Source organism: Leuciscus leuciscus (assembly GCF_965113295.1).
Source record: "Leuciscus leuciscus genome assembly, chromosome: 13".
NCBI classification, from domain to species: domain Eukaryota; kingdom Metazoa; phylum Chordata; class Actinopteri; order Cypriniformes; family Leuciscidae; genus Leuciscus; species Leuciscus leuciscus.
In genome coordinates this window covers 33,982,846-34,006,180 of record NC_138737.1, presented here as the reverse complement: position 1 = coordinate 34,006,180, position 23,335 = coordinate 33,982,846, and the positions used below count along the sequence as shown (strand labels likewise).

Below are 23,335 nucleotides of genomic sequence, written 5' to 3'. Positions count from 1 at the left end.
TCTGGGTACCCCAGAAGCTGTTTGCCAGTGCGTCTGAGCCGAGGGTCCCCTCGGTCAGGGAGTAAAACAGCTGGCAGTGCGACGTGTCCGGGGTGGCAAACAGATCTACATGTGCGGTCCCGAAGTGCCTCCAAATCAGCTGGACCACCTGGGGGTGGAGTCGCCATTCTCCCGGCAGCACCTGCTGCCGTGAGAGCTCGTCGGCTGCACGGTTGAGCAGGCCCGGAATATAAACGGCACGAAGCGACCTCAGATGCTTCTGACTCCAAAGGAGGAGATGGCCCGAGCCGCTCTGCCACGGCCATCTCGGAACTCGATCATGGAGCCAGTGTTGGAGCGGCCTCATATAAAGCAATCTGAGTGGCGTTACCGCGGCTGCAGATGCCATATGCCCCTGGAGCCTCTGAAAAAGTCTCAGTGGTGCCGCTGTTCTGCGTCTGAGCGAGCTGTCATATTGATCGAGTCCAACTCCATATCGAGAAAAGAGATCCTCTGCCCGGGGGTGAGTTTGCTCTTTTCCCAGTCGACCCAAAGCCCTAGGTGGCTCAGGTGAATTCCGTGGTTGACTTCCTGCGGCTTGTTCCACACTGAGGCCTGGATGATGGCTGCTGCTGAGACTTTGCGGGAGTGGAGGACGTCGCAAGAGGACGACCTCTGCGACGAGCGGACGGAGGGTCTGCAGCCAGCGGCCGGAGGACGGGTAGAGGCAGCAGCGGTCCGCCGGGGCAGGATGTGCCGGATGGCCTCCGTCTGCTTCTGGGCGGCCGAGATCTGCTGGACAAAGCTCTCGACCGCATCGCCGAATAACCCAACCTGGGTAAGAGGGGCATCCAGGAACCGATATTGGACGAAAACTTACAAGCCTTGGATGGGAGGCGTGGATTACCCCACCAGGAGGAAGCAGACGGCAACGGCACGCTCCACCGGCGGGACATCCACATACCCCTTAGCTGCTCCGCCATCGAGGGTGGTGAGGAGGGAGGAGCTACTAGGACGGCTTCTGGCACTATACGCGCCGTCCACGTCCTAGTGAGCTCCTCATGCACTTCTGGAAAGAATGGTACCGGGGCGGCGCGCTGAGAACCAGCACAGCCCGCCCCGAGAAACCAATCGTCCAACTGAGAAGGTTCGAGACGTGGTGGAGGGTTCCACACAAGCCCGACCTTCTCTGCGGCCCGGGAAAGCATAGTCGCCCATTCTGGATCGGAAACGCACAGGCGGAATGACATCCTGAAAAGGATGCAGTGTCATGCCAGTGTTGCTCTTTATAAGAAGAAAGTACCCTTTATAATCCCTAGATAATCTCTCTCAGCAGTGCTGAGGCACCCAGGGAATGGCCACGATACACAGCAGAGAGATCTGCAGTGCACTCTCAGGGAACGCCCACCGAAATCGACACAGAAATATGTGCTGTGAAAACAGCAGTTTGTTTGAGGTGTAATTCAGCCCGCGGCCACTCGCTGAACACGCCGCCACTGCGTTTCACTGCGTGTCTTTAGTAAACCCTGACAGTAGTTTTTCAACGCCAAAAGAGGGTTTGCGTTGGCGCAAGCTGTTAGTAAATGTGGCCCTTGATCTGCATGGAACTATTAAGCAACTCAAGAACCATAAACATGCAAAGATGCTGCAAAGAATTTCTGAAGAGCTCTGAAGGTTTCAACTGCACCCAGTTTCTATTAAAAACAAGGTGAAGAAAACTGGCCACAAGAGTATGTAGCCTATGTGCATGAGAGTGTGTACCTCTTTACAGCAAGTGCCAGATGTTCCATTTCAGTGTTCAGTATTCGGATCTCTTTGATAAAACTAAGGAGAACTCTTTCATACTGAGGGACCATTCTGGGCTCCGTCATACTGATGTTCTGGAACAGAGTTGATACCGGCTCAATCCTACACACATAAAAACAACACCAAGCCATTAAAACTTACATAAATGTAAATTGGAAAAGAAAGAATCATCTGTAGTATTTATTCACAGAATTTATGTAAAACTCCTTGTTGGGGATCACCCAACGAAATATGACAAGCATTAAAACTATTGTGACATAATGAAAGATCTCTGCATACACATTTATGGAAAACATCTATGCATCTTGTTGAGTTATTGAGGTTAAAGCTAAAGGTTAAACTTAAGGACAATCATGTGTTTTTCAGGCAATATTCAACTCAATGAAGTCTAATAAATTGGTGCCAGGTTGTTCATAACTGCATGTTTTTGAGCCTCATGACTTTGCTGTTCTCTTTTATGAAGTAGCACTTGTGGTGTCAGATGCTATGGCTGATGAGTGAAATAAGAGAGGTATTGATAGTCCACAACTAATCGATGTTCTGTCGACATTAGCGGGGCATGACGGTAATGTGTCTCATGTCAAGCCTCTGGCTTCAACTCCACCGTCCTGACATGAACTGACATCAACCAAACAAAAGCTCAAATTCTCATGACTTGAACAATTAAAGTTATAAAATTAATAGACATGGAAAGATTTCATGATTTAGAACATCAGCTTTCACCACAAATATGAAACAAATAAAATCTCCCACAAAATGTTAGAATAAAACAAGGATGTTTTCAATATTTAATCTGCCGCATTTAGGGGAATAATTTCACACATACATATGGAGACCTGTATATTGTGGTAAATGGGTGGCAGTGTACCTATTTGGATATTTGCACAGGCTGATAACCAAAACTAGGTCAGATATATTTAGTTATTGTAATAGTGTATATAGTGTAAATGTCCCTTTCATTTTGATATGTGATACTTTTTTATTTCAGCCCACAATAAAGATAAAGATAGCCTACATTTAATTTGTTTAATTGCAGTCTACCAAACAGTGTTTGGCAAAAGCAGTGCAGCTGCATCGCCGATTACACACTTTTAAAAATAAAGGTTCTTTATTGGCATATATGGTTCTATGAAGAAACTTTAACATCAAAACTCTTAAATATATATATTTTTTTTTTTTTTTTATTGGCATTGATGGTTCCATGAAGAACCTTTAACATCCATGAAACCTTTCCATTGCACAAAAAGTTCTTTATAGTAGAACAAATGTTCTTTGGGTTATTAAAATGTTCATTACACTACGTAAAAAAAATATTATTTTAGGTCTTTTAGGATCTTATGTCATTGCAGCAAAAAAAAACTTTTGGAACCTTTGGAACCTGGTGGAATACAAACCAAACAGAGCTCTCAGATCAGAAAGATCAAGCCAGTTACACCTGGGGTAAATTTAAAACATGCTGAGATGGCGTTTAGCTATTATACCACCCGCAGCTGGAACCAGCTTCTAGAGGATGTCAGATATGTCCCGTCAGTAGCTTCCTTTAAGTCCAGATTAAAACACATCTGTTAAAACACATCACACTGTTTCTGCGCTGTACCGATCGCACTGAACAGTTCTTTTATTTTTTTAATCCTATTTTCCTTTAATATCCCTCATATTCCTTTTAATGTAATCTCATTTAATTTTAAATGATTTCTTTTCTTTCTACTTTAATTGTAGCCTAATATTTTATATTTATTAATAAAGTTTTTATGATTGCTATTTTTTTTAAAAATAATAATCTTTCTGTAAAGCACTTTGAATTACACTTAGTATGAAATGTGCTATATAAATAAACTTTCCTTGCCCTGTGTGCTAAAATATGTTTTGTGGGTTTTACCAGGTTTTGTGTGATGTTAGAAAAAAACGTCAGGACTTCCTTTAAGAAAATTTCCATTAGGATATTTTAAGACTCCAATTACAAAATCCTTTAGCAAGCAAGCAATAGCTGTCATTTCACTGTCTAGGTTAACTATAGACCCAATATATTCCGGCTATGAGTAATCATTTCTTCACTCATTTCTTTCTTTATCTAATTGATGACTAGTCTATTCTTGGGCTATGGTAGACATCTATTCAATTTTCACTGACAGCCCAAATTTTGCCTTGTTTTAGCCTAGACGTCTGGGTTGTGTTTGGACGGCTATTAAACGTCTTTTAAACGCAAAATTGCTTGCAGGGAGGAATCCCACTGAAAAGTCTTATTCCTTTGTACTAATATCATTAAAAGGAATGAAGAAAACAAAAAACAGCTGAAGGCAATCATAGAGGGGTATAACCCTAAATATGTTCTTTAAACTTCTTTTGTTAAACTCCAATGGGAAAATAATCAGAAATATTATGGAAAGTCATATTACCATAAGAAAAACATTTAGCTTTGTTAACTTGGTTTTGTGTTATGTTGTAGCCTAGTCCTATTAAATAATTTCCATATAGGAATTTAGGATAGGCCTAAATTATAGAGTTTTTTAAGGCTATATATATATATATGCTAGGCTACTGTAGATTTTTTTTAACGCATTCTTTAGTATTTTGGTTGACTGAGGTAATTTGACAGCTTTATGGCACAGCCTGCCAGGTATTTTACCTGGGGATGAATTTGAGCTGATCCCCCAGACGGGATTTAAAATCCTCCAAGGCGGCAGAAGAACTTTCCCCGGCCGGTTCGCTGCTCATCTTCTCGTCTTTCAACAAGTGTGACTCTAGAAACCCGTCCATAAATTCCTCCAGATTGATCGTGCCGTCTTTGTCGGTGTCAAGTCTGGAGAAAATGTCATCTGTCTCGGTGGGTCGGACCTTCAGCTCGGAACATATTTTCACAAACTCCCATTTCTCAATGCGTCCGGAGTGATCCACATCACAGGCGTGGAAGAGCTCGAGGAGTCTCTCCTTTTGCGCGTCAGACCCCATGGCTGCTCTAGAGAGATGTTATTTAGCAAACATTATGAGTGACTTTTCAAAGTGAGTAGACCTTGTGGTATCTTGCTTGTACATTGACAATTTCATAAGTTCGGTGAGTGGAGTAAACGCCCCTTACACAAACTGCGTTGAGTAAACAAACTCTGTCAACTTTGAGCCGTTTAGTTTGTCGCGGCTCGTCACGAGGAATTTATAAAACAGGCTTACTTAACAAATACCAGATAATAGAATATTGTTTACAGTAGGCTACAAGACACTCACGTTTAGCATTTTACCCCTGGATGTCACACTAATAATTGGCTGATTTATTCCACAACAACGGAATGTTAGGCATATACCTGTCCCTATTTTACACTAACGTTACACGAAAAGGGTTGAACACAAACAATCAAGAAAACTTGAAGAATTAAGTATTCCCCCCTCCCCCTCTTTTTTAACGAAGTATCAGTAAAATAAGGTTAACATTAACAGAAACTTTAGATTAACTTTAGGCCTAACCCTGTCACCAACATTTTCGACATGTAGAAACTAGATGTAGCCTACAGTAAAAAAAAAAAAAAAAAATCGTTTTATTATTTGGCAATAAGCAAACATTAATCATTGCAGTCTTTTTAATTGATGCTTTTGTCTTAGAATAAGGATTTAAAGATGACAGAAACATCATGCAGTTGCTTAAATGAAGAAGTGCTTAGAGAGATTCTTAAAAGGTAACTTCACCCAAAGAATTAAAATTATACCATAATTTACTCACCTTGAAGCCATCCTAGGTGTATAAGACTTTCATCTTCCAGCCAAACACAATCAAATAAGTTATATAAAAAAATATATATCCTGGCTCTTCCAAGCTTTATAATGGATTTTGAAGCCCAAAAAAGCACATCCATCCATCCATCCATCCATCCATCATAAAAGTAATCCATATGGTTCCAGGGGATCAATAAATGCCTTCTGAAGCAAAGCGATGCGTTTTTATAAGAAAAATATCCAAAATTATAACTTTATAAACCACAATCACTGGCTTCCAGTATCGGCCGTAGGCGAGTCTAGTTACAGTGGAAGAGTGATCTGACCCGATGCATGACGCCTCTCACGGCTCAAACAAATATAGCTGAGCAACAAACTCAAGCTCCTCCATCATTTCTCTTTTTATGCTTCTAATTCGTGACTGGTGTTTTGTTTTGCTCTATCCTCTGTGCTTCTGCATTCATCAGTATGTTATACGTCGGGTCAGAGGTCACTCTTCTGTGCGGCCGTTACTGGAAGCCAGTGATCATAGTTTATAAACTTATAAATAATGATATTTTTCTTACAAAAACGCATGGCTTCGTCTCAGAAGGCCTTTAGGAGTCATATGGATTACTTTTATGATGGATGGATGCACTTTTTTGGCTTAAAAAACAAAAAGGTACCATATACAGTATATATATCACAAATTCAGATTGTGTTTGGCTGAAATAAGAAAGTAATTTAGTTTCATTAAAAAGTTTGTTATTTCAGGCAAACACTATTTGAATTATATATATATATATATATATGTATAATTATATAGGATGGCTTCAGGGTTGAGTACATTATGGGAACATTTACATTTTTGGGTGAACTAACTCTTTAAATTCATCTCTGTTTTCAGCAATAACATGTAACATCTTCACAGTGTTCGCAGAACTACACCAGCCAGCTCTTTATGCAAGGTATTGCAGAGTTAAATCTCCCTAGCAATGTACTGTGAAAACTGCCTATGCAGTTTAATGCCTGAAACACTAGATGGAGACAAAATATTTAGGAGAAACAACAGCCACCAACTTTGCTGCCTGACAAACATGTGAAAATTGATTAAGCACATGTATGTGGGTATCTGGTCAAATCATTTTACAAAATAATAACAATATGAGTGCACGATTGATGGCAATAATACAATGGACAGCTTAGATCTGACAGTGTTTTGATGTAGGAAAATGAAAACAAGTGCTTCAGCTGTCTTATTTAATGCATCATTCCTGCAGAAATGCATATTTTGAATGCAGTATCATTGAGGGTTATAAATTAAAGCATGTCATTATGCCATTGGTCATGTGAAACATGTCTGGTTCTGTCCACCTTTGCACATTTTAATATGTATATTGATATTTTAAGATTAACAAGTTATACTAATAAATCATCCTAATATTTTGACCATTATCTAAGAGCATTCTGGGATGCATCACTGAAGTTGAAGCCAGGACATCATGTTCATTTTAGTATTACATCAGAGATGGGTGAATCTCACCAAAATGGTCAAAAACATGTCCGCGTTATATTGGAAAATCCTAAAAGTCAAAAGAATTAATAGTAGTAATGCATTTTTTTTTTATTCTAATTACTTTATTGTAAAAACTTATTGTGGTTAATTGTCATTAAATGTCACAAAATCAAAGATTAAAATGAATATATTGATAATAAAAAATATATATACATAAAAGTGTGGGGTCAGTACCAATTTCTTTTTTGACACTGAAGACTGGATAATGATACTGAAAATACAGCTTTGTATAACAGTAAAAAATTACATTTTAAAATATATTAAAATAATAATAATTTAATCATTTTTCTCAATATTTTACTGTATTTTTGATCAAGTAAATGCAGACTTGGTTAGACTTTTAAAAACATTTAAAAAATCTTAACCACCCCCAACTTTTAAGATCTTTGATCTTGTGATCTTTCTTTTTTATTATTATTATTATTATTATTATAGAATAGACTTTATTGTCCCATTTGTGGGAAATTTGTCTTGGGACAACCATGACACGGCCAGTGCACAACATTGGACTTATATAACATAACATATAATACATACAATAACACAAAATAACTGAAGAAAATACTGCAACAATCCAATCCAGTTTTGGAATTGTCTATTTAATAATTTAACTGCACTTGGCACCAAATAATGTTTATAATGATTTGATTTACACATCAACATGTTTATATATGGAATATGGAATATGTTTATATCCCATACTCATGTTAAACATAGTGTGGCAGCAAAGATTGTCAAAAAGAATTATGCTAAGTTCAGGTGTCTCTAAACCCAGTAGAAAGAGAGCGAATCAGAGCGACAGGAGGCAAAGGAAAGACATATAAAAGCAGAACGGTAGGGAAAAAAAGGGGTGGAGAGACATGTATATATCTAGGATGAAAAGATACAGAGGGGGAGGGAAATAAGTGAGCGAGAGAGTAAGATTGAAAGTGAGAGAAACCATGCTGTTTAGGTACACAACCTCAGTCTCAGTGTCTTTCTTGCCATGCTCGGACTGTCAGCGTTCTGGACTGAGCCACTCTTCAAACCATATGGGAAAAACATTTGAGAGAGAGAGTGTTTGTGTGTGCAGCCTGAATAAGTGAGTCAAGCCCAATGCACATCACATCTCTGCAATTGTCTGTCCGAACTGTCCTTACTCCTGTGTGGATGTGTGTGTGAGTGAGTGTGGACCCACATTTCTCCATCAGTGTGTCTGTATGCGTGTCAGACGCTGGCTTGCTCTGCGCAGTCTCTCCAAGCTCCAGTCTTGCGCTCTTTCTGCCTCAGTCTGAGGACCGACACATCCTCTTCCCTCTCGCTGCTGCTTTGCCCTGGATCACCTTTGGCCTCCATGAGTGCAACTGAGGGAATCCAGCCTCTCCCTGGAAGGTAAGCCAAACCTGGAGTGTCAGAAGAGCTGGCATGTGGGAATGTTTTATTGTAGCTTGTTTTATTGGAATCAGAGGCTTTTCCACTCAGAGTTCCTCTGGGACCAATTTTGGGATGCATTGGTGGGCCGGACACTTCAACGACCTTCCAGAGTTTCCCTGATGCAATTTGTCTGCTTGCTTTGTTTTATGTGCAAAGCAAAAATAACCCATAATTTAAGAGCTTGAATTATTGCATTGAAAATACATCAAAAATACAGTAAAACAGTAATATTATTGCAATTAAAATAAGAAAAATGTTTTTTTTTTAATTTAAAAATGCCATTTATTCCTGTTATGGCAAGGCTGAATTTTCAGTGTTTTCAGTGTTATTGTAGTGTGTGCAAGTGATTTATAACATACATGAATAATTCTAAATTAATTGCTACTGTGTGAAGCCTAATAATTATGGCCTTGTTCGGAGCTTTAAAAATCCACAAAAAAAATTTTTAGTGTGGAAAGTTGTTGATAAAAAGGCATCACAAAACATCTAGATTGTGCTGAATTCCCTAGACAAATGTTGCAGCTTGTCTCGCAAATGTATTTTTTATTTTTTTGTGCAATGACTTCCACATGACATACTCCTTCAGATGAATGGACATTTTGGCATCTAGCCTGGACGTTGTGACAAACAATGATAGCAAACTGCTTCCTGACTGCTGACGTGTGTGCGTCACCATCTCCTATCCCAATATTCTTTGAGGGATTTATATTTAGCCAACAGTTGTTCAGAGCTCAAAACCCTACTTATATCCTGATCTAAATGTTATTGAGTGTGAAAAGATGGCGGTTATAGGCAAAGCAAATCTCTCTTGTCAAAAGACAGAAGAGAGTATTTAGCTCTTCTGGAATCTAATGTCTTCCATTCAGTAATAGTTAGGCAATGTTGCGACAGACTTGTTTTGAAATACAAGCAACATGTGAATTCATACGAGTATACAAGTAATATAGGCTTTCAAATAATCAAATTTTACTTAAATACATATACTACATTTAAAAAATGTAATCTGTTATAGATTTAATTTTTTAAAGCACCTAATCCAAATGAATTACTGTAATATGATATTTTGTTAAAAAATATTTTAACAACTATTTAAAAAATGTATAAATATGCAGATTGAAAAAGCTAAAGTAATTATTTTTACATTAATTATCAAGCGTAGCGTCAGATCTGGCAGGTCACGTTAGTCAAGCTCGCATCAGCTGACTCTCAGCTGATCCACGTCTACCTATAGGAATACAACGCCTATCACTGTATACATATATAAGCTCCTTCAGTATTGCCAGCAGCTATCGCGTTCTCAGGAGCTAATTACCCTCCTCCATCCCCAGATCCTCCTGTTGTCAGTCAGGATTTGGCATTCTGATTCCCCTTGAATCAGAATAAATTCTTGAATTATGTTGTACTTAAAATCTTGAATTAATGATATCAGCAATACATTCATGTTGGTTCTGTTCTGTTTCCCCTATAGGGGGTTATTGCTGCTCTCCCTGCTCTTATCCATGCTAGGCTGCATGAATGCGCTGGGAGTTCATGCCAAGAACAGAACCATCCCGCCAATCCAAACTGTATGCTAATTGTCAACCGTATTTGACGCTAGTGGTCCCGACAGAAATGTAAATATGCTGTTTGCTTTTGGGATGCATTTGTGGGTAACTGACAGATAAAATAGACATTAACAGAAAATGCTTTTCAGCATCAAGACTGTTAAAATGTGAATGAATAGTCATGTATTTTAGGTGCTATAGTCTCTCAAATAGTTCTGTGGTGTGACATTTTTTTAAATGAAAAATATTATACACTAACGTTCTAAAGTTTATGGTCAGGAAGATATTTTTTCAGTCTCTTATGCTCACAAAGGCTGCATTTATTTGATCAAAAATACAGTAAAAACAGTAATGTGAAATATTACAATTTAAAAAAAAAAAAAATTATTTTAATATTTGTTCAAATATTTGTAATGTAAAATTTGTATTCTTGTAATGACAAAGTTACATTTTCAGCAGAAATCATATGCTGATTTGTTGCTCATGAAACATTTCTTATCAATGTTGAATATAGTTCCTTATCTGATGTGGTGTCAAATTCTGACACTTGGGAGCCCCAAACACCTCTCATACTTCAGAAAAGGGAGTGGAATTGTGTGCGACACTCCCCCGGATAAACGGGTTTAAAAGGTGCTTGCACGCAATTATTTAAATTTGTTCATCGGAGCCAAGTGGTGTTGAAGCAATTGCTCTGCCATTTCAACTCTGCTAGGAAGCTGATTCATCTGAATATACGTCGCATCACAGCGGTCTCTCCCACACTGACACTGATAATTGCAGAAAGTTACCCTGAGAGCTTCAGCAAAAAAAAAAGAGCAGTTTCCTCTGAAAGAGCAAAACACAGACGAAGAGCGTCTTTTTAAAGATGTCTTTCCACCTGTGTGTTTCTGGTTGCGGTTGATACCTGTCAGCCTCGGACGGCCATGAGCGCTGCCTCGTGTCTGGGTCGTTCACACGCTGAGAAAGCTTTTGTGGATGGTTCATGTTCTAACTGTGGCCATGGTGATGTTGCGGTTATGGCTCTCCTTTCTGGTTAGAGAGGGAGTCACCTCAGCCTCTGGATGAGTTTGACGTTGTGTCACATGTTGCACCTGATTTCTCATTGGGGGCTCAGGATGAGGATGAGTTATCGGATGAGGACTCGACTGGGCTCCCACCCAGTCTGACTAAAGTGAACCTCTGGAACCTCCACGTCTGGCCCCTAGATGGGATGTGGAAGACTTGAGTGGGCTATCACCAACAGTTCTTTGCCTATGCTTTGAAGTGGAGTCTGTTCGCTAACTGGTGTTCTTCCCACAGAGATGAGCAATCTGGTCAGTGCTTTCCTTCCTGCAGGAGAGGTTCGAGGGTTGGCTGTCCCCCTCCACCCTGAAAGTGTATATGGCCGCTATAGTGGCATTTCACTATGCAGTGAATGGTAAGTCTTTAGGGAAGCATGACCTGATCACCAGTTTCATTAGAGGCACCAGGAGGTTCAATCCATGCCTTATTCCATCATGGGATCTCTCTGTTGTCTTGATGGGTCTACACAGAGCTCCCTTTGAGCCACTGGAGTCAGTCGAGCTAAGGGCCCTTTCATTGAAGACGACGTTCCTGACTGCACTAACTTCCATCAATAGGGTGGGCGACCTGCAGGCATTTTCTATCAGCGAGATGTGCCTTGAGTTAGGTCTAGCATACTCATAATCCTGAGACCCCAACCAGCCTACTGTATGTGCCCAAAGTTCCCACTACCCCTTTTAGATATCAAATGGTGAACTTGCAAGCGTTGCATCAAGAAGAGGCAGACCCAGTATTATACAGTAGTTGCTGTGTCCAGTATATTTACTTCGACCGTACGCAGAGCTCTAGAGACTCTGAGCAGCTCTTTGTCTGTTTTGGGGAACAACAATGGGGAAAGCTGTCTCCAAACAGAAGTCGGCCTACTGAATCGTGGATGCGATTGCCTTGGCATATCAAGGAAGTTTAGCTAAAAACCATTCCCATTCTAAGTACTGTCCTTCAGTCCCCGAATGGTATACACGGCTTACGAAAGTCCCCGAAAGGACTACACGGCTTACATGGGGCACTGGGTAGGTTACGATGTGCACTTGTTACCCGACACACAGTGGTTTGCCAACATATGCATCACCAGAACCTCTTAACTCAGTTCAACAGTTGTGCCATCTTCCAAAGGATCCCCTGATGTCAGTATTGAACACAGAAGTGGCTGACAGATAGGGAATGTCTCGTTTACTATTGTAACCTCCATTCCTTGATGGAGCGAATGAGACGTGGTGTCCCTCCTGCCACTACCTGCTGGATGGCCAGGACACACTCTCGCTCCTCAGCACAAACCTGAATGAGCTCCTTTTGCTGTATGTCTGGTGGAGTGGCGCATGCAAATTCCACTCGCCAATTCTCGTTGGCTTTTTCTGAAGTATCAGAGGTGTTTGAGGCTCCCAAGTGCAACCCTTAATGTCAGAATTCTACACTACGTCTCATTCCCTCCATCAGGGAATGGTGGTTACAATAGTAACCGAGCCTTTCATGCTTTATATTTTTTGTGGAAAACATGATACTTATTTTTCCAGGAATATTTACACTTTTTTTCAATATTTTAGTGTCCTTACTGTCACTTTGGATCAACTGAATGCATCCTTGCTGATTTAAAGAATTAATTAATTATTATTATTTATTTTTTTTACTTTCTTATACTTACTGACCCCAAACTTTTAAATATATAAATTAAATGCACACTTTTGTAATAATATAATGCATTTCCACATGACCAGGGCTGCTGTTGTTTCGGCTGTTTCATGTGATGTCACCCCAGAATGATGCCATGAGCTTATTACAAGGACAGTTCTCCTGGAATAACTGGGGTTTGAGTTCCCTGCTCAAGGGCACAATGGTGTTGACTTATGGCCCACCTCTTGGGGGCATCGATCCAAAAATCTTCCAGTTTCCAGCCCTGAGAGTTAACCACTGCAACACACCACCCCGTTAGATACTCCAATTGTAGTGGGATCAGGATTAATTTAGCCTGGACCACTGTCCACAGTTGATAAAAAACAGATGTAGATTTCCACCACACATTGCTTTAAATTTGTGATTAAAACCATTTTGTCTCATAACCACACAGTCCTTTCCTAAATAGGTCATTATTAGTCTTTTTGGCAAACACCAGACGTGTTTTAACATTATTATTTTTGAATGATATCCATTGTGCGATCCTCTCTGACTACTGGTGCGTCTTTATTCTGTTATCTGCTACTGAACTCTGTGCACTTAAAATAAAAATAGAAAGGCTCCAAAAAGTGAGTTATGCAATGCAAAACCTATTCAACAGACGATCCATTTTAAGTTTCCACAAAAAAAAAACATTCATTAAAGAGTATGGAACATTATGGAAAAAGGATCCATGGATGTTAAAGGTTCTTCATTGAGCCAATGATGCCAGTAAAGAACCTTTATTTTTAAAAGTGTAGCTTCTTTCAAGTGATTGTCAGTCTCTCTGTGGTTTCTCTCAGAAGACTTCCTCTTGGTTGTGTCAAAGTCTGAAGGACAACCTCTTTAGGCAGTGTCTATAGATGATGTAGCTTCCAATTAAATTTGAACCAATGAACACTTTCTGTGAACTGAACTGTACGTTATTTATGGAAAATCACTGACTGAACACCAATGCAAACAGAAATTCACGTTGTAAGTACATTTTCTGCACTGAAACCAAAATATACAGCTACATTTCAGTGTAGGATTTTAAATAATAAGAAACAACACTTTTAGTTAGAGATCATATTAAAAAAGACTGAGGGCATGGTAGAAAAAAAAAAAAAGCTGAATAGATCTCCAACCAGCCAAATGAAAGTTTCGGTTCAGTGGTGTGTGGAGACAAGGAGAACTCACTGTCCATTGACAAACACACAAACACATGCTGGGGTACCTCTGGGTATTTATGGATGAAATATGATCTGTTCTTGCAGGCAGTGTGTGGGAGAAATATTTGTTGTAATTGGCTTTCAGTTGCAGTAAGTGCTGCTGATTATATACATTAGGCTACATTGATGTTACTGATTTAAAACAATTATGGGCTTCTGGGTAGAACTTACTAAGAGTCTGGCTATGTTTTGAATGGGATACTAAAATGCCTACTGCATACTGCACAGTATAAACAGTATACTCCCTAGAGTATTTTTTATTACATTTTTTCATGTGAAGCAGAGCCCAATATGCTACAATTCAGAAATGCAAAATATCAGAAAATTGCAAAAGCAAATTATATAAAGCAGGGTTTCCATCCCATGTGTTCAAGAGAAAGGGCATAGGAGCAAAATTGAAATCGAAACGGAAGATGCTTTTATTAAATATGATAAATTACAGGTGTAGACTGCAAAACAAAACACTCTGACGAACTTCTTGTTTGCTTGCAAATGTCAGTGGGTGCTTTATGTCTGAAGTGACAGTGAGTCAGACAGTTCTGGGACAGGCTTTGGCTCCGGCATGTCACAGTGTCCAGAGAAACTTGAGATGCTTTGTGATGAAACATAGTCCAACAATATTTTTCACAAATTTACAAAAAAACACTCTGCATATGGCAAAAATAGTATGATGGTAGTGTGCTATTTCGATATAGCCTTCGAGTCTAACAGTTATGGAGTTTCTGAAAATACGGCTCCATGAGGCCAGCTAACACCTTAAATTATACCGTATCTTGATTTTAACTACTGTTAATGTCATATGATTATGATTCACTGCAACCTAATGTATGTTCCCTTCAGAAACTCCAATAAAGATAAACAAACAATGAACAAAGATAGTATTCACTGGGAAGGCCCGCGGGCTGAACAGTTCTGGTTGAGTGTGCTCATCTTTGACACCTCCAGGATTGATTTGGTAAGATCAGGAGATAGTAGGTCTCAGAGACCTCTAGAGATCCACAGGGCTCGAGTTTTTAAAAAACATCTGTATACCCACCATCCCCCATTAGATTAATAGTATTGAGTATCTATAATATAAAACTTATCATGCAAATGAAACATTAAAATTCTCTAATAAACTATAAATAACAGCAATCGACCAATCAGAACTCAATATTGTAATGCACTGCGCACAGTCAAGCATGTTTTCGTCATTAACAGATAGCTAAAGTGAGTTGATTGTAAGGGGTATTTGCTAAAGTTGCATTCAGTTATTGAGAATGAATGCTATCACCTAGAGGTGATAACACACACATTCATATTCTAGCAAAATGTAGGCTACGTGTGTTTATTTGTTTATGCATTTATTTAAATCTGCACAAGAACTATTCAAGCCACAGCTAACAAAGACTGTACCGCTAACCGCTTAAAAGCAGCATTTTTGATGGAGTTTCTGGCTGTTTTATCCAGATATTTAGAATAAAAGGATGTGTGCTGTATATGCGTCAGTGAGGGATGAGAGGCGATACAGAGAGAGAGAGAGAGAGAGAGAGAGAGAGTTCCATTCAGAAATGATCACCCTATTCTTTTCGTTATCGAAGATCGTTAGAAGATTCCGTTAGAAGAACTTTAGAGCCCTGAAAAATGTGGGGCTCAAAAATAAATGTCATTTGGAACACATTTATAGAGTTTCTTTTCTTTTTTCAAAAGAAAATCTGTTGACAATGATGAATGAATACGACTATAAACACTTCAGTGAAGACACTCCCTCTGAAGGCATCATTTAGGCAGTTTAGAGAGAGAGTCTGTGCTTAGTTATACAAAACTACAGTCATATAAAAGATTTCATGAATACTGCCTGCCTATGTAGATTTGTATTCTTTAATAAAAAATATATATAAAAAAATATATTTTATAATAATTGTGTATATAAACAGATATTTCCTCTTTCCACAGTCTACATCAGGACTTTTTTATTTTTATTTTATTTTTTTAGATTCTGTCTGTTTGGTCAGCCAGTGGCCTTTTGGGATTATTTACAGGGATTTTGAACACTCTCTCTCTCTCACACACACACACACACACACACACACACACACACACACACACACACACACACACACACACACACACACACACACACACACACACACACACACACACACACACACACTCACACTCACACATTAGTCATAACTTTGCTTGAATGCCAACCTCAAATTTTAACTTCTTCTCAACGTTAACACTGTCAGGCACAAATATGACACCAAGAAAAGAGTAAAAAGAAGAAAAAAAATGTCAATACCCTCCCATAATTTCACTCAGGGTCTTCTTGGGATTAACCAGAGCCCATTTTGAAAACAAATTAAATCTGTTAGTCCCTCTTAATCTTGACCATGACAGTCACCGAGTGTCAGGATTCAGATTTTGTTTTTTTCATGAGTCATCAAGTTTCTGTGCTTGATCGGCTTTAGTAAACTTCATTTTCAGAAGTGTAGAGGCGGCTGACATGATTCTGATGTTTCATGCGGCCTAGGTGCTTATAATTGCATGGTTATGTAACTCAAGAGTGTCTCATTGAGAAGCCTAAAGCATGGTGCTTTGAGAGAGAGTCCATAGCATAGATTCAAAGGCTTAGAAATCAAACAGAAGGGCCTGTTATCTGGAGAGGATGTCTGGGAATGTTGAAATTCTCGTTTCTATCATTTGTGATGTTCTTTTTCAAATGCATGCTTTCTTTTCAATAGCTGTCTGTGTGGTGCATCAACCACAATAACATAAATGTGACTCATGTCTTCTGTAACTGGTAATCATCCCATAAGCACTTTGATGCACAGCAATGATAATTACCTGATTTTTGAAATAAAATTGATGGCTAATTTGTCAGAATTGGAGAGTTTAGATCTGACAGAGGAGAACTTTGGCTAATTAGCTTATTCTATTGTTTTGAATAAACATGTTGTGCTTTGGTGTTATGACAGTTGTGTTAGTGTTAGTTGACAGCATCTGCCATTGCAGCTAAATGTCAAGTGTATTTCCACGAGAGAGCTTCATGCATGCAAGATGAAGATTTTTTCCTTATGACTTAATATGGTGAACAAAATTTAACACAAAATCAGTACAAATATAAATTGTGAAGTATTAAGAAGGACATACTTATAACCCTGTAAAGCCTACTGGATCCTTTTTAATACACAACATTTTTAGGCCTCTACATATTTAATCAAACCTTTGCCGAAAAACCTGTTGTACACAATCTACTACATGCCTTCTGTCATCTGATTGATAGTTTATATACTTTTTAGCTAGTAAAAGTCTTTTTAAAATAATTGTAAAAATGTCCCCCTTCAGGTCGTGGTTCACGTTGCTGTGAAAACACATTTTTATAAAGTAAATTTAAGAATAACTTTTATATTATTAGTAATGAGTTGAACATTTACTGGACTGAAGCAACTTATATTTACTTGATTATCCATACTTTCTCATTCATATTTTAGAAAAATCAAGTTTAAGGGTTTACGTTTACACGACAACAATGTTTAAAACGGAGAAGTTTTTCCTTTGAGTTTTCCGCGTAGAGACGACACCATTATCAAAACGATCCCCGCGAAAACGACTAAAAACGCTGTATTCTGCTGCCAGGCCATTAGATGGCGATGAAACACTATAGACTGAACACGTAATACACATGTGCATGACGTCATCGTCTTCAGAGATTCACGTTTTTGTTGTTTACATGGAGACCGTTTTCAAAAACTTGCTCTTTGAAACCAGTTTTCACAAGTTTGTGTTTTCAGGCACCCAATATGCCGTTGTCGTGTAAAGAAACGGGCAAAACGCATAAAAAGTTTTACGTTTTTAGTTGAAAACGGTGTCGTGTAAACAGCCCCTTAATCTGAGCAATGCACTGTGATCAAGACATAAACTTTATGAGACCACCCATACATTTCCATAAATCTGAATACATTCTGATCAATTTTGATTGCATGGAACATTGGGATTAGATGTTATCATACACGCCCTAATAATGGTCAAATCCTAACAGCAATTAGCAATGCTGATATGGCCATCTTAAGCAATTACAGGCCAACCTTGATAAAGTCATGATTTCATAATTAATGACTTCCCTTCTCTAATGTCTTCCTACATCGACTCCCTTCTCCCTGACCACGTGAGGCTGCGGAGAGTTTCTGGAAATCAGTGCAAGATACTGCTGTTTATAAGCACTATAATATGTTCCCTGAGAGTTTATATGGGAATAATGAAGAGATTCTATAAAGATTAACAGAGTTAGGAAGGATTAGAGAGAAAGGTCAGATGATATTATCTCTGGAGCTCTTGAAACAAATCATGTGTCCATTTGAAAGTAGCTCATAATTTAATACAAACGACCTTCATATAAAGTCAATGATGACCTTTCAAAAGATTAAATAACATGCAGACAGACAATGACATGATAGATTATTAAATACAGATGAAGATATATTAAAAAAAATGGGGAGTGGAAAAACAAGAGGGATACAGAAAGAGGGGAAGGAATTAAGATATTTAAAGTATAGATTTTACATTTTACATTTACATTTACATTTATTCATTTAGCTGACGCTTCTATCCAAAGCGACTTACAATTGCTATATATGTCAGAGGTCACACGCCTCTGGAGCAACTAGGGGTTAAGTGTCTTGCTCAGGGACACATTGGTGTCTCACAGTGGATTCGAACCCGGGTCTCTCACACCAAAGGCATGTGTCTTATCCATTGCGCCACTACCACCCCATTGAAGCCACCCCAAAAGTAAAAAAAAAGATTTTACTTTTCGTACTTCCAGGGGTTGCTGGCATTATAGATATGGGATTCAGGTGTGCATTTGCATTTGCACAGTCTTCCAAACCCTGCTGTGACTTCAACGTGTCTTATGTTTCCTCTAGACAGCAATGAGATTAAGACACTATGCGGGAAGGATACAAAATAGGACTTTAAACTGAATTAGTTTTTTATCTCATTTAACAAAGTGTCAGGGAAACAGACCTGGTTAACTTTCAGTTTATTTTGAATATGGAGCTGGTTATGTGATGCAAACGTCAAAATGCATTATAATCATGCACTATAGTAAATGTAACATAGCATAGTATTGCTTAAAATACTTCTTTATTTATTGATAATTTGCCCTTTAAGTTTTACTGCATCTAGTGTTCATTTCATCTGTGTAAGGCCCGGCCAATCGGTCCAACGACAGTTTCCGATAAGCGGGTGAAGGTTTACTGAGTGTTACTGTCTTTTCAGCGTCACAAAGTAATTTAATTTAAATTAAACATTTATCTAACTCCATTTCATCACGACCTTGAGTTTAGGTTGGAATGCCAATTGGTTATTGGTCATTTATATAATAGTTTAGCAGCACATTTAATTATTCTATTTAACTCTGTACTCTTATTATCCTCGTTCACTCGGGTGCCAAAGTCGCACCAGGTCCTCTCACCGGTCGTTTAATGCGGGCCCATGATCACAAACTCGCCAGTCTGATCAATAACCAGAGGTTATGGCTAAAGCAATTTAACAAAGGTACCCATGTAGCAGTAGCAGCAGACCTAGTTGCCTATATAACAACTTAGTTAAGGCCCAAACTATAACCAGAGGTTATGGCTAGTACATTAAGATAATGCCGCTCCAATGCTTGCTATTACTTCAATAGTATTTTTATCTAGCCCCCTATAGCCTGCATAACAATTTAGTTAAAGTCAAGCTGTTAGTCAGGAATCTAGAATCTCACCAGATGTGCCTCACGCTCCATCTAACCTGAGACCTAGTACACTCAAAAAAATTATATGTTGGCTTTAGTTAACTTTTTTATGTCAACAGGTGGGTTACGTTGGATTTATGTAACATTATTTATTACATTAGTTGAATGATTTTAACAGTCTTAATTTTGTCCAAAACAATTAAGTTAATTAAGTTCAATTATCCTAAAATCAATATTTTTACATCCAACCAAAACAAATAATCCAGTTTCATTATGAGTTTATTCAATGAATACATTCACTTTTTCTTTTTTACAATTTTCAAAATATTTACTCTGTAAAGACTGCCTTCACTTTTTCAAGAAAAATTATTGCTAATTAAATCATAAATAATTAAAAATAAAAGCATGTTGCCTTTAAGTGAAATAATTTATCAAAAACTTATAAATGTGCTCTGCAAAAAAGCAGCAAACAATTTATCAGTTGTTAAAAACAAGACTATTATTCAAAGGAATGGAACATGGTTGACATTGAAACAAAAGTACTGTAACAGTCGACAGTGCAACATTATAGAAAGAGTACAAATGGACCTGACCTCAGATTACAGGAGTTTATTTTTCAAGCGTAAATAAGACCAAGCGTCGAAGAACACACGTCTGCACATTGTTCAGGATGTTATGTCTTTAGATGCCTTAAATCATGATGCCAACATCTTTGTAAGGGTCTGTAGCCTCTGCTCCTTCATGTCTGACCACATAGATTCCTGGGGTGTCTTGTGAATCGAGGTTAGGGCTTCATCATGTTCAACATCCCAAAAAAAAAAAAAGAAAAAAAAAAGAGTCAAATACAAAAAGAAACAATTAACAACTTTCAGAGGTGAAAGGGGGAGTTGTTTTTAGAGAAACATACAATCATTAAAACATTTTTTTATAATAATTTACCATGCACTCCTTCACAAGGTTTGAGGGGCCCTCGTCCAGGTAAACAGCAAGTGCTTTCAGGATGCATTCACCTTTTCCCAGAGGTGTCATTCTGAACAATGAGACATATAAGCAGTGTTAAGAAGAATTAACACAAATGATCCCAAAGTTATTTCTACAAGAGCCAAAAAAAATATTATCTGTAACTGCATCTGTGAGGGCCTCAAAATTCAGAGAACCAGTACAAGAAAAGTAATAAGTGGTTCTAAACCAAAAGCGTTGCTACAGAAAAACTATTAAATAATCTTGGATGTCAGAGCTGTTCCAGTTGTAGGTGCAGAAATCACAAATCTGATGCTGCTGAGAAATAGGGTAAATCGACGAACAAGCTGTGAAATTAAAACAGAATTAATCATGTACATATTAACATTCCAGAGCTTGTATACCAAGCTTCAAGGGATACTTCACCCAGAAATTCCGTTTTTTTTTTTTTTTTACTGACTCTTATGTCATTCAAACTCCCAAAGTCTTTTTTTCTTCCTGGGAAATTGAATTTTTACCTGTTTTTCCTGCTCATTTTTGTCATTACAATGACAGTCAATGGTGAGTTCTTCTTCCGAAGGTTCAATAGCATCAAACAATTCCATGTGACTTTTGAAGCTTCATAACAGGAACTCACCATTGACTTTTATTGTATGGACAGAAATGAACAGGACACATTGCCCATAATTCACCTTTTTAGTTAGAAAAGTGAAAAACAAAAGGGATTCGGTGACATGAAGCTGAGTAAACAATGACTGAATTTTCATCTTTAGGTATACTATTTGAATCTATTGTGAATTATTGTCAGATTTAAAATGATGATGAATTTAGCAGAACATACCAGATCCATAACTGATAGGATGCTTCTGATCTTCTGTGCCGCTGTTCCTCCTGTCTTTCTGAAATTTTTGAGGAGCTGGGTTCAGAAATGATCAAAAAGGACAAATCAGGTTGTTTGCTGATAAATTTGTGTCTTTACAATATTATCATACACCAACACTTACAGTATTTCTTTAACAGCATTAACCTGAATTACATCTAAAGGCCTTCAATTTATAATTTGGAATTGCATACAATAACCATCCAAGTCATTCATCACAGCTGACATTACATTATAAAGACTTCCCTCTAAAGAGTGCTGGCTATCTGTTATTTAATTCAGCGATGAAACGCAAATCTTCGAACATCTCATGCCTCCTGTGCGTAAATGATCTGTCCATCAGGACCTTGATAACCTGCAGAAGTATCGAGCATAAGTGGGACCACAGCGAATTCCATGTTTTAAAACTGTGTCTGTGTCCCTGTACCAACCTGAAGTGTTTTTAAAGCTTAGATCTGGATGTACTTAACCCTGGACGCAGCTTTGCCGTAACAACGGATACAACGTAATCCACTAAAGTTAATCATTTCAGAGTAAGTCAGAATAAATCCAAATGTAACAATTTATTTTGTCAGGTACATATATCATGCCAATTACATAATCAATTCAAAGATAATCAATACAAAATATCAAATGCATCAAAAAACATTTAATGATCTTTACGCAGTTATTGAATGGAAGTGAATAAACACTTTTTTTCTTTTTTTTTAAGCTGCTTTACAGCAGAATTGAACTCCTGTTTATCCCTGTAAACATGCTTTGAAGCAACCTTTATTGTATAAAGCATTATATATATAAAGAAAAAAAAAAAGGTCCCCTGAGACAGGACAGGCCTAAACCTGCCATATAAAGGGACGCTAAAATAAAATATAGAATCCCACTCAATCATTACTCATGATCCAATAGAAGTGTGTGGTGGTGTTTGTGTCTACAGAGACATTGTCCTCTGCCTGTGTTTTCTGATTCTTCTGTTTCTGTGGGACATTTGGGTGTGTCGTCTGTGTCTGAAGATTGGGAAGCCCCGCTGACGCCCTGATTTCTCTACACAAATACAATTTGCTAATGTTGCTAGTGCCTTATTAACTGCTATCTGTAACTCGACAGATTCGTTTTTATGATGACACGTATAATTACTGTTCATTAGAGAGCTAGACTGAAGATGAATAAACTCACTCGCAAATTACAGCCAGTCATAATTATTATTTCATATTTATTTTTTTAAATAAATGCTGTTCTTTTGAACTCTCTGTTCATCAAAGAATCCTGGAAATAAATTGTACACAGCTGTTTTCAACATTCATAATAATTATAATTTTTTGAGCATCAAATCTGCATATTAGAATGATTTCTGAAGGATCATGTGACACTGAAGACTGGAGTAATGATGCTGAAAATTCATCTTTGATCACAGGAATAAATTACATCCTAAAATATATTAAAATAGAAAAGTCACTTTAAATTGTCATACTGTAATTGTCACCAATTTGTACCCAATTTGTGGGAAGCGACTCCTGCTTTCCAGACTCACATGCATCTCCACTAGAGTTTCAGGAAATATCTCAACAATGTCTCAAACTGTGCTCAGATTTGCTGAGATACAAAGTTTGCAATGAAATGTCAGAGATCTTAAAGGAAAGTTAACTTAAAAATGAAAATTCTGTAATTATTTACTCACCTTCAAGTTTTTTCAAACCTGTATGAATTTCTTTCTCACAAAAGAAGATATTTTGAAGAGTTGATGTATCCCATTGACTTCCATAAAAAATAAAATAAAAAATAAATCCTATATGGAAATAGAAATTCATTGGTTTGAACCAACTTTTGGCTGAATAAATGACAGAATTTTCATTTTTAAGT

At 37.9% G+C, this 23,335-nt stretch overlaps 2 protein-coding genes across 4 annotated transcripts in view; one reads left to right on the top strand and one right to left on the bottom strand.

Annotated features, from left to right (window-relative positions):
* rasef (RAS and EF-hand domain containing) overlaps positions 1-5,797 on the bottom strand; it is a 28,857-nt gene extending 23,060 nt beyond the window's left edge. Inside the window, exons 1-3 of the mRNA XM_082188710.1 lie at positions 5,495-5,797; positions 4,412-4,741; positions 1,741-1,887 (exon numbers count right to left, since the gene is read on the bottom strand). Coding sequence (XP_082044836.1) covers positions 1,741-1,887; positions 4,412-4,741; positions 5,495-5,505 — 488 coding nt within the window. The 5' untranslated portion in view covers positions 5,506-5,797. The remainder of the gene's footprint in view (positions 1-1,740; positions 1,888-4,411; positions 4,742-5,494) is intronic.
* Positions 5,798-7,902: 2,105 nt separating this feature from the next.
* The window catches only part of opn7d (opsin 7, group member d), a 59,972-nt gene continuing 44,539 nt past the window's right edge, over positions 7,903-23,335 (top strand). The window contains exons 1-2 of one of the 3 annotated variants that reach the window (XM_082188782.1): positions 7,903-8,123; positions 8,209-8,413. The gene's annotated coding sequence lies outside the window, so the exon portion shown is untranslated. Of the gene's footprint in view, positions 8,414-23,335 lie in introns of all 3 variants that reach the window. The other 2 variants (XM_082188783.1, XM_082188781.1) reach the window with 2 other exon arrangements.